A 12,589-nucleotide genomic window follows, 5' to 3' on the forward strand; every position below is an offset into this window, starting at 1 on the left:
CATCATTCATGTAATCGAGTCTGCTAAATGTTGACTTGCTCTGCTGTAACCAAGATGAACAAAATTTCTCCTCTCTCGGCCACCACTACCTTTGTTTCTCGCCCCCTCCCCCTACAGTTCCTTCTTTCTGCTTTTCTTTGCTTCTTGTTGGGCTGCGGAATAGAGCAGGAGGCTGGCTGGGCTGGAGAGGAAGTCAAGTATGTCATAGCACAGGAGGAGGGTCTACAGGACTGCTAGTTTTAAAGAGGAAAACTCAAAGCAAGCACCGAAACACACAGCAAGGGAGAGGAAGGAGGCCAGAAAGGCATTTCTCTGTGGAGCTGAGCCCCCACAGCACTGAGGCACACAGGCACTGAAGCTCGGCTTGGCAGTACCTGAGTGGCTGGAGACCCAAGGTAACTATTTTACCACCCTCGTTGTCTTTTCTTTCACTCCATAGCTTCTGGAATTCGAGAGCTTCGGAATCTGAGCTGGAGACAGGCACCTCTGTTGTTTCTCTATTGAGAGAAGATTTACTCTGAAGCCTGTGACTAGAAAGCAGTTTAGAGTTTCAAAAGCAGCTGAAGCTCTTTCGGAGGGAGGGAATTGGGGGAGCGTGTGGGGGTGGGATTTAGAAAATTCAGATTGCTTTTGAGAATCCGGTGAATTTTGAAAGTATTTTGATTGGCTTTAATGCACCTGGGTGCTGACATTTTCTTTTATGAGCAGACAAAAACTCACAGACTTACGAGCGAGTTGGAAGCAAAAGAGACTATTGCTGAGGCAAAGAAATCTTAATTCTTCCTTGAAGTTGTCTTCTCCTTCTGCTTACACTTCTCGTTTAGCTGGTGACTACTTTGATTTCTTGGATCTCTAACTTGGAGCAGTACAAAAGGTGGGGATCCGTTTTCTAATTTCAATGTGTGGGTTTTTTTTTTCTTACAAGCAAGTGAATATTTCAAACACATTGGATAAAGTAGGGGAGAAACAGAAGCCAAGAGGCACAGAAAAGAAAGTAAAGGGTTCCAGAGGAAAATGGAGGGCGGTGGGAAAGAGGGATTAGGACATCGGGATTTCAAGCTTAATAAAATAGAAAACTGGTTGTTTATAAAGTGTCTGGTTTCCTCAGAAATGTCTTCCTGAACATTTTCTGCCGCTCACATATTTTGACGAGCTTACACTATGGTGCACTGTGCTACAGCTGACTTTTGTCTTTGGAAAACATGGGTTTTGCTTACAAGTAGGATCATTCAGAGCCAGAAAGGGAGAGATACATCAGCTAGTGTCCTTACCGCCTTTGAATATCCAACTCAGTTTTCCTGGGCTTGGTATACAGCTGCGTTTATTGGGCTTCTCTGCTGCCCGATTTAAGCCCGTTATTAAATGTCATCTCATCTACTTCCTGCTCACAGGGACTCTTATTTCTTTGATTAACTGAGGGCACCAGCAACAAACCCTTATCAGCCTCCGGTTTATTCATGAAAGAGAATAAACGGCCCATTTCAGGGTTTCTTAAAAGGCTGCCCTCTGCCCACCCCACCCCCCAGATCCCCCATAAAGGAGGAAAAAGCATTTCCCAAACTGACTGCCGGTTAGATCAAGAGAACTCTTTGTGTTCTCTGCTTGTTTGTTTCCCCATAAGCAAAACCAGCTTAGCAGAGAACATTGGGCTGGAGAAAGGGAGAAGTTAGGCAGGAAGCTTTGTATGTAGAAAAGAATTTACATACAAATACATACAAACAGATAAACATCTTTCTGTTTGGGGAGTATGCCCTCTTGACTTCATGTTAATGTATGCACAAGGGGCTGTTTTGAACTAGGTATGTTTATTATTAAAAAAAAAAAAAAAAACCACTTCTGTTTTCTTTCTAACAGAAAGAAAAAAGCAAATCAAAACAAAACAACAACCAGCCAACCAAAAACTACTCACACCCTGAGATTCCTAGCTATGAGTAGTTTTACATGTAGCTTTTCACAGTGACAGTTCTACTATATCTATGTTTAAAAACATTTGATAAAGGCAGCAGCTGAAGTTCCAGTGCAGTTCTGTCCTGACTTTTGTTCTGTTTTCTTCTCCCAGAATAAAGGCTCTGTCCTTTTGAAAGTAGCTAACACTGTTTTGTTAGCAAACCGGCTACTCGGCTTGGCTTGACTCCCTAGAGCAGTGGTTCTCAACCTCCCTGATGCTGCAACTCTTTAATACAGGTCCTAATGTTGTAGTGACCCCCACCCACAACCATGAAATTATTCTCATTGCTACTCCATAACTAATTCTGCTACTGTTATGAATCATAATGTAAGTACATGATAGACAGAAGATGTGACCCCCAAGAGTGTCACAGCCCACAGGCTGAGAACTACTGCCCTAAGTTGACTGTAATTCTGATTGATACGATTTTGTGTCATTAGCTTATAACTGAAGTTTTCAGGTCAAAAGTCTGGTTTCTGGTAGCCTCTGCATGCCCTCAACCCCACCCTTACTATCGTCATATGACAGAGGAACAACTAATTGTGAAAACAGATTTATTCAGAGCATCCACTCTCAGAAGAGGGGAGCTTGGTATAAAGGGCAAGAGACATGTATAATTAAGCAGCCCTAGTCAAGATGTGGTCTGCTTGACCATTTCAGCTCTTATCCTACAAGATGACGTGAAGAAGCACTGCGTGGAAGGAATCAGTGTGGTTCTTATCATTTCTGCTCCAACGTGTACTGTTATGGATTATTCTCCTTTCCTGGAGGATGGTCTGTTCTGCCCTTCCTGGAATCCAGGATGATTCCAGAAGAAAGGTTAAAGAAAAAGATTTATCTTAGTACCTTCTGCTAAAGTAAAGGAGGCAAACAGGTACAGGGTGAAGGCAAAGACGTTGAACTTTCACCTTGATTTCAGTTAACCTTGTGGGCCCAGTGAGTCAATGCTTTTTGAGCAAGAATGGTTTCTAAGTGCCAACTTCTTTTTCTTTCTTTCTTTTTTTCTTTCTTTCTTTTTCTTTCTTTTCTAAATTTTTTGCATATTTTATTTACATTTCAAATGGTATCTCCTTTCCCAGATTCCCCCTTCATATACCCTATCCCATACCCCCTCCCCCTGCTTCTATGAGGGTGTTCACCCACCCACCCACCCACCCACGCCCTCCTGCCTCCCCACCCTGACATTTCCCTACACTAGAGTATCAAGCCTTGACAGGATCAAAGGCTTCTCCTCCCATTAATGCCCAATAAGCCCAGTCCTCTACTACATATGCAGCTGGAGCCATGGGTCTGTGCATGTGTACTCTTTGGTGAGTTGTTTAGTCCCTGGGAGCTCTGGTTGGTTGGTATTGTTGTTCTTATGGGGTTACAACCTCCTTCAGCTCCTTCAATTTTTCTCTACTCCTCCAGTGAGAACCCTGTTCTCAGTTCAGTGGTTGGCTGTGAACATCCACCTCTGTATTTGTCATGCTCTGGCAGAGCCTCTCAGGAGACAGCTATACCAGGCTCCTGTCAGCGTGCACTTCTTGACATCAGCTATAGTGTCTGGGTTTTGTGGCTGTATATGGACTGGATCCCCAGGTGGGGCAGTCTCTGAATGGCCTCTCTTTCAGTCTCTGCTCCAATCTTTCTCTCTATATTTCCTCCTGGCAATATTTTTGTTCCCCCTTCTAAGAAGGACTGAAGTATCTACATCTAAGTGCCAATTTCAAGTTGACTTATACAGAACTATATCTAAAGCAACACAGAGAAAAAAATACAGATTTTTTAAATGTGCTATAAAATGATCTGTTTCTAAAATGGGAGAAGTATCTTCAACTTTTGATAGTGTTTTTTGTAAGAATATCACCTTTTGTATTCATAAATCTGAATCTTTTTCATATATATGTATTCAAGATGAACTTCTACAAATGGATTTCTCCTCACATCTCCTCTGAGATTATGACATTCTTGGCATTATTATACCATGTGTTTGTTGATGATTTTTCTCATCATTCAATAGTTACTCCAAACCTTACTACTGACCAGCATCACAGTGATGCTGATCCAAAGAAGTACGATCATGACTATGTTGTATCTGAGGATATATTAGCCACAGGAAGCTACATAAATAAGCAATTCCAGAATGCTGTTAAGTGTTCCAATACAACAATTTCTAAGCTGCACAGTAATGTGGAATATAGCAGGATAGGGTTGAAAATTACACAGGATAGTTCATTGAGGCAGCATCTCAATGGACACATTGAGTACCATAAATACTCAGTGGAAAGTAGCACTTCACTATTTTTTCTAAGACAGTGCTTCCCAATCAATGGGTCATGATCCCTTGGGGTTGAATGACTCCATATAGGGGATATATTAAATATTTACATTATGATTCAAACCTGTAGCAAAGTTACAACAGTTCTGATGTAGCAAGGAAATTATTTTGCAGTCTGTATCACCACAATTCTGTATCAAAGGGTAACAGCATTAGGCAGGTCGAGGGATAGCTACTGCTCTGAGACAAGCTCAGGAAGCTAATGTAACTAATATCTGTCATTATTACGTATCAGCTACTAAATAATGTAGTGACTACTGTATTGTGTACTTATATGACTCATGTACAATTTCCTCCCATCTTATTAATCAGGGCTTTTTTTTTTGTTTGTTTTTTAAATATCTATCTTCTGGATAAAAAGAAACATTGAGCCTCAGAGAATTTGTAGTTTGCTCAAAGTTACCCAGAGAATAACTGGTAGAGTCAGAATTCTAATCCAAACCTTCCATTTTCTTTTATTATTTTACAAGAAGAGACAGGTAAGTCTTGAATTCATAGAACAAATAAAAAGGACATTAGAAATATACAGAATTGTAAGGTTTAGTCACATAGACATGAAAAGTGAATGAGCTTGAGGAACTAGGTATAGGTTCTGTGCGAGTAAGGCATCCATTCCTTCAAAAAGAAAAAGAACTGGGATTAACCAATAAAGAGCAAAGCAAGGGCAGCTACCTTATTGAATTTTGGAGCCAATATATTGTCTTCATTTTATTTTCTCATAGATTTCATATTCATTCTTTAAATTTAATTTAGTTTGTGTTATTAACATGTGTTTGTTGTGAAAATGGTGAATGGGAATTCTGTGGATTTTCTTTAAATGCCTTATTTAATATGTATGCATTTTATTATCTTGACTTTGAGGATGTTTTGATAGAAATAGCCAGAGTCAGTAGGCTAGTTCTAATTCTAGAAACAGAGGCTGAAAAGAATAGTCCCTGTAAAGAAGCTAATAGATTGCGTACCTGCTTCTCTCTGGGCAGTGGGAACTTCAACAGTATTTACCTTATTGGATTGTTATACATAATTAACTAAGTTAACACAGGAAAAGAGATCAGATGAATACTGGCATACAGTATTTCATAAATGTTAGGCGCATATACCTTCCACATTATCATTATATTAGATGAATGTGTAGGAAACCCCATGAGTGCAAGGGTGAATGAATGCTTGATTATTTCTAATCTTTATTGGGAAACTCAATTGTTCTGAGCAGTAGAATGGATGTCAGAAGGAAGAAATAAGGCTTGTGAGGAAGGGGAAAGAAAAGGTCTGAGTAAGGGCATATAGATAAATCGTAACTTTAAAACGACAAATCAAAGGGAGCCAACAGTGACCTACATATTTTTTCATGCATATACATATTGGCAGATATAATCAAAAAGAGTGAGTAGTTAATAAAGAGCTCTGTCGTCTTCTGCTTGAGTTTAGATAGCACCATGACTACTTTCTAGTTTATGTTGGGCATCCTTTTAGCATCTGTTATTTAACAGTTTGTGAACGATAAACCACTTCATCAGCCACAGACACCTTATATAGTGTTAGATATTCCTGACATTACAAATGAGATGTGACTAGCTTATAGTATTGAGTTTCCATGTAAGAAAATTGTATTTGATATATAGGTAAATTGGAAGCATTTAATTGCAGCAAACAGAGAAGATGTCATAGCAGCTGGTCTGGTAGCAAAATTAAGAATTTCTTATGTTGGGCAGTAGAAAAGATGGATGTGAATGTGTAACTAGAGAGAGAGACAAAGCAGTTGGGAAGGTATTATGTTAGTGCACAATATAAATTGTCAGTGATAACCACATGTATTCAAGAGACATTTCAAAGGAATGGCTTCTAGTTAGTAACAAATATGGATAAGAAGGAAAGATAAGTCATTAAGATGGGTTAGGATTCAGAATTTTGATGTAGATGACATAAAATTGTGGTTCTTCTAACAATAGGAAAAGTTGACCCGTTTAAGCTGGAAACATGAAGACAAATATTAATGAATTTTATTTTAAAAAACCTTTCACAAACATAAAGGTAATTTTCAACCTGCTAGAATCAAGGCACTGTTAGCGCAGTCAGCAAGGAGCTGCTAATTGGGAGCTGAAGGTTAGAAGACAGGAAGAGGCCTGTCTTGGAAACTATAGAAAACGTGTGCAGGAATGTACACTAGAGGAGGCAGTTAAAACCATTTTGAGCTACAGATGCTGGGAGTGGTTGGATGAGCATAGTGGGTGCTATCAACAAAAGGTATAGAAGTAATACAGTGAAAAGGGGGGTAAAATATAATATAATATATTCAAAACCATAAAATTCATTTTGTAAGAATACACACAAATAAAAAACTGCACACTAAATGGACTGACATGGTTATTTGTCTTGGGGTCAGGGACAGGAAAGGGAATGAGCTGAGAAAATTAAGTAGAAGAGCAGAAATGTTGCAGAAAAGTGGTCTTGCATAAGTTGCAGATAACCTGCTATGAAATGAGAAATATGGTCTGACTCATGGTAATTTAGGACGGGAGCTTTGCTCAGTGGAAGAACACTTGCCTAGGGTGATAGCAGCCCTTAAAGATGGGGGAAAGACTGAAAAGCCAAACAGTGAAGGCAATTTCTATGCTGCTATTCTCAAGTTAATACAGTTAATGAATAAATGGTTATACCTTCGTATGAATCTATATTTTTTCAATAAATGTGGTGTGTTTGTGTGTGTGTGTGTGTGTGTGTGTGTGTGTGTGTTGACTATGGTCAACATGTGGAGATCAGAGGATAAAATTTAGAAGTCAGTTCCTTCCTTGCACATTGTTGAGATGGATTCTTTCTGGTTTCTGCCGTGTCACACACTCTACACTTTGTGGCACATGAATTTCTGGGAAAATTTCCTGTCCCCACCTCATACAGGCACCTGGTATTGCAGGTTTATGGCACTCCACGTTCTGACATAGGTTCAGGATCAGATGGGTCATTAGGTTAGTGCTTTTACATGTTGAGTGATCTCCGCAGTCTGGGGTTTCTTGCTATATGGACTGTATATATGCAGGAAGTGAGTGCTTATGAACAGACTACCCATACTGTATACATTCTTGCTAAAGGTAATGTTTTGTTCTTTGCAGGTCACCATGGCCATGCCAGAAAAATCAAGTTGTGTCAAACCGACCAAGGAGTGCAGCAGTTTTCCCGAGATTATTGAACTCAATGTAGGTGGCCAGGTGTACATAACTCGCTATCCTACTTTGATCAGCATTCCTGGTTCCCGGCTCTGGGAAATGTTCAGTGTAAAGAACCCTTGCTCACTGATCCAGGACAACAAAGGGAGATTCTTTATAGATCGAGATGGTTTTCTCTTCCGATATGTCCTAGACTACATGAGAGACATGCAAGTAGTGCTTCCGGATCACTTTCCAGAGTGTGGCCGGCTCCATAGAGAAGCAGAATACTTTAAGCTGCCAGAACTAGCCAAGATGTTGGCTCTTAAAATGAACAGTTCCAACTCGATTGGCAATGACTCGTGTCAGATTGATCTAGAAGAGCTCTCACCCAGCCTTGACACCACATTCAATTTCTCTTCAACCAATAATGTTCATAATAGTGGCCCTGACAACCCTGTGGTTCTGACAGCTGCCCCTGGTTCTGAGCTCAAGAAGGCTGGCTTCATCACTATTGGCTATCGAGGCTCCTATACTCTGGGCAGGGACAGCCAAACAGATGCCAAATTCCGCCGTGTGGCCAGAATCATGGTGTGTGGTAAGATCTCCTTAGCCAAAGAAGTGTTCGGAGACACTCTGAATGAGAGCAGAGACCCAGACCGCCCTCCAGAGCGATATACTTCTCGATACTACCTCAAATTCACTTTCTTGGAACAAGCCTTTGACAAACTAGCTGATGCTGGCTTCCACATGGTAGCATGCAACTCCACTGGCACCTGCACTGTCACACATGACCAAACAGATGACAGGATCTGGACCTCTTACACTGAATATGTTTTCTATCGTGAGTGACACTTAAAATCACCCAGGAAATACAACCCCACAAACAGTCTCTCTCCTCTGTTTCCATGCCAACTGTCTCTTTTAGAAATAGACACATTAATCACTCTAGGTTCCCGAGTGTTCTGTATAATTTTGAACAATGCCACTTATCTCATCATAACCACTTGAACCTTGGTTGGTTTTGTTCTTATACAACATTGCAGTCCATCTGTCTATGTTCTTTGGACTGTGGAGTGGATGTCATTTGCTGAGAGGCATGCATCAGTATAAGTAGTAGAGGTATATTTTCGGAGTGAATACTAGTTAAATATAAACACTAAATTACATGTGTTGAAAACTATTAAGCTATGGCTTCCAAGTTGTTTCTCAGTAATAACCCACATTGGACTTGATTATGTACCTTGCTATCTGTATTCACCTACGTAAAGTCCTGTATTGCTGGGCTGGAGATTCTAGTAGGTAGTGTGAATCTGCTCTGTAGATGTTTTACCATGCTTAGTGGAAGAACATGACAATGGTCCGCTAGGAGGTTCATAGAGAGGTAGACCAATTCCAGAATTATTAAGGACTTTTGATAGAACCTAGACAAATAGTTGTATGACTGTTATTTCCAAGAATAAAAGGCTTAGCACTTAACTTGCTTTTGCATGAAAAAGATATTATTTCATAGCTATTACCCCAGTCATAAGTTTATCTTAGGTCCCCGATGTTCTCATTTAAAAAAATCTGTCCTAAAATACCTTTCATTAGAATTCAGTGCAAACATATGTAGGGAAGAGAACACTGGACAATGTTGCTTTGTATAAGTATATACATGTTTTCACTAGTTTAGTTCTCACTAGTCAAATAATTACCTATATTCATCCATTGCTAACTTGTTGATGTTTGGTGATGCTATAAGTATGTGCTTTGCTTTTCTGGAGGTGAGGATGGGAGGAGGGGAGGAAAAAGAAGGAAACAAGAAAATAACTAAAACCAAACACCAAAGAGTCATCATCTGATTCCCTGCCAATGACTTTGTAATCGAACAGGTTGGAAGCAAGTATTCATTCTCAGATGATAACATCGGGGACCTAAGATAAGTGACTAAATTATAAAACGATGACCACGTCAGAAGAAGGAGGCTGTGTGAGCATTTTTTCTGTTGTGCCTAAATGAAATATAGTTGACTTTAGTCTCAGAGGGTCTGAGGAGCTGTCAATAATTGATAGTCTATCTTTTCTTTCAGAGGGCATATGATTTTCCTCTGGTCATCTTCAAAGCTCACAGATTCCATGTTCTCCATACCGTTCACTTTCTTTCTCACTTACAGGTGACCTAAACAGTATGCCAGCCTTTCACTGAACATCAACTCCCAGGCTTTTCTCCATGTTTCACTTTTATTGTTAATCCCAATTTCTAAATCCAAATCAGCTATGGTCTAGGACAGAAAGGCTGAGTGATTGGTAGCACTGTGGCTTGGGCAGACATTACTACATGGACTTTCCCATAGAAGGCATACATGGTCTTTCAATATAGCACTTCAGATACTAATTCCTTTAAAGGTCAGTTGAATACAGAAGTTGAGATGCAGCACATTTTAGATGCTCTTAAAGAGACGTTTCCCCAAACAGTTTATTTGTGTGCCGTTTTCATGATTGTTGTCCTTTCTGTACTCTCCCTATGAACTTTAGTATTTGCATTAGCTTACTTTTTCTAAGTACATTTACTAGCTTTAGCCCCTGTGGCATGTTTCTAGTATTACCAAAGCCTCAATTACTCCATCTGCCCAGTAGGGAAGTGGTCACCATGTATTTAACCAGGTGAATATATTGCATAGTGCAGAAAGTGAAGGACCTGTGCTCTGGTAACTTACTATGGGATGTAGTTGTCTACAGTTTGATCTTTCAGAAATATGGCTAACTTTTTTTAAACAGGGAATTTGTAATGCCATTGTTTTTCCTTTTCTTTTGCTTTTTTTTACTCTGTCATCAATTTACATTATTATTAGTTTAAGATTCCTTCTGAAACACTTGTCATTTGCTCTTCAAATGACTTTCTTTTCACTCCCAAACATTTGAACAGAGGAAATAATGGGAAGAACTATAAAATTCCTGGGGTTTGTTGTGTTAAGTGCTAAGAAGCCGTAACACAGAAAGCTGAATAAGAGGCAGCTAACTATGTGACTGAATATTTGAGCTCAGCTGCCTTGAAGTTTTAGTGAGAGAGATGTTCATAACACACTTAGAGTTTTTAAGTTTCTTTTTGTCAAAAGACGAAACTTTTTTTTTGTAGAAAAAAAATTGGTTCAAAGAATTCTGAAAGCATAGAAAACCACATCTGATGTTACACAGCCATGAGCAAGATGCAGAATTATTGCACCATAGTGATAATCTGCTATGATTCTTGGGTGTTTTCTTGCTGCAGCTTGTACTATCTACATCAATGGAGTTGTATATGAGTGGTGCAGCCTATACAACTATTCATTCTCCATTATCAAAATTAAGTCCAGGCAGACATTACTTCATCCTGTGATTAGTTTGTCATTTAAGCCTGACTAGCAGAGTCTAGGACATTTGAAAGTGCCCCAAACACTTCAAGAGAACTTGTCACATATAGTTGCCTAGGAGTTCTTCTGCCACGTGGAGATATAAATCATGGAAAAGCAAGTAGCAGCTCCCTTTAAATTACCTGGCCTGAGTTCTCTTGGGCTGACCTTGTAAATCTCACTAGTGGCTCTAAGCCTTGAATAGCACAGGTTTCAGTCCTTAAGTTTTCAAAAGTCAGAAACTTCCTGCCCTAAAGATGTTGAATTCAGAAGCTAATTGCTGTAGGTTCTGAGTGCCAACACTCATTAGCTAGACTTATAGATCCCAAACTTTAGGTTTGAGGACCACCTTCAGCTCCTTAACTCTAGGTGACTCTGTCAACCTCATTTAGTGAACATGCTCTTCAGCCCTTAGAGTCTCAGTTCCCATGTTTATTCTTCAGAGTCTCTTGCTGCCTCAATACTCCTGCCTTCCTTCATAGCTTAGTACACTGTCCACCTCCACTTTTTCTATGGCACTCTTAGTTGCCTCATGATATTACAGTTCTAATCTTTGGGAATCAGGGTTCCTAGTTAAGGGTGACTCTCTAGAACACTGCCACCACAGCTTCCTTATTATTGCCACTGCCAGGGATAAAAAGCAAATTATGAATACAACCTGTCCAACCTACTCTATGGGTACAAAATACCACAAGCTGGTGGTATATAGACTATTTGGTATATGGCATGGAAGCTACACTCGTGAAATCTCAACCACATGGACACCTGAACAAGCTCAACATATTGATAATACCAGTTGCAATGCTTGACTGGATCGAGGAAATCTTACAAGGCTCATCACCAGATGAAGAACTACAGACAAATAATGGCTGCTAAGAGAGGCAGATCCAGTCTTCTTCAGGAACAGAGCCCTGATAGGTTATTCAGTCTTAAGTAGTCAACACATATACATAGGACCAATCCTAAATGGACAAAAGATTATATTTCTTTATACACATGTGTATGTAAATAAATATATATGTAACAATCATAATTAAAGAAGAATGCATTGTGAATTTGAGAGGGACTTGGGAGGATGTTGGGAGGAATTGGGGGGAAGGGAGGGGTAGAAATGATGTAAATACAGTATTCATGTATGAAATCTCAAAAAAATCAGAATAATAAAAGTATATAAACTCAGTCTATTTATAAGTCATTATTGAGCTTAATGTAATACTGGAGTGGGGCTGTGTAGTATATGATAAGAAACCTGTGAGACTGTCAGATTAATTTAATGTATGTGTGTGTGTGTGTGTGTGTGTGTGTGTGTACGTGTGTGTGTGTGTAGCCAACACCTTCATTTTATAGCAAAAAATGAGGCATGTTTGTATATTGATTGTGATATATTTTCCAGTGCTGCATGTGCAGAGTTTGTAGCTTTGCCAATTGCAAACCTTACCTATGTATCAATTGCAAGCCTGGGCTTAGCACCATTCATAAGCTTTTTGCTGAGTCACTGTGGAAGTGCTCCCACTCCTTTCTTAGGGGAAGAAGAGCATGATAATATAGACCTTATCAAGGATTCTTTTGCCAAGAGTGTTCTAAATCGAATGCAAGTTGCCCAGAAAAAGTTTTGACTAGAACAAGACCTCCTGATTAGGAATCTTGACTTGAGCATCAGTTGTTACATACAGCTGTAGTGTAGTTTCCTCAAGAGTGTCATGAACTACTTAAAACAGCCAGGTTGCTTTGATGACATCCAACCTCTTTCCAAAAGACTGGGTGCGCTACTATTGGCTTCCAGATCAAGGTAACCAGTGACAAGGGAAGGG

At 39.7% G+C, this 12,589-nt stretch overlaps 1 protein-coding gene across 2 annotated transcripts; it reads left to right on the forward strand.

The window, feature by feature from the left end:
- Window positions 1-293: 293 nt before the first annotated feature.
- On the forward strand, window positions 294-11,838 carry LOC308415347 (BTB/POZ domain-containing protein KCTD12-like). Of its 2 annotated transcripts, XM_080910365.1 has the most exons (3): window positions 296-395; window positions 709-874; window positions 7,376-11,838. In XM_080910365.1, exon 3 carries the CDS (start codon window positions 7,382-7,384, stop codon window positions 8,258-8,260), a length of 879 nt encoding a protein of 292 aa, XP_080766491.1. In that variant the 5' UTR covers window positions 296-395; window positions 709-874; window positions 7,376-7,381; the 3' UTR covers window positions 8,261-11,838. The 2 variants fall into 2 exon arrangements, with proteins under 2 accessions (XP_080766490.1, XP_080766491.1); XM_080910364.1 differs by lacking the exon at window positions 709-874 and having other exon boundaries at window positions 294-395.
- Window positions 11,839-12,589: the final 751 nt, after the last annotated feature.

The sequence above is a fragment of the Micromys minutus genome (assembly GCF_963924665.1).
Source record: "Micromys minutus genome assembly, chromosome: X".
NCBI lineage: Eukaryota > Metazoa > Chordata > Mammalia > Rodentia > Muridae > Micromys > Micromys minutus.

Coding starts and splice junctions, on each gene's coding strand:
- LOC308415347 (XM_080910364.1), top strand. CDS start 7,382: ATGGCCATGCCAGAAAAATCAAGTTGTGTCAAACCGACCAAGGAGTGC.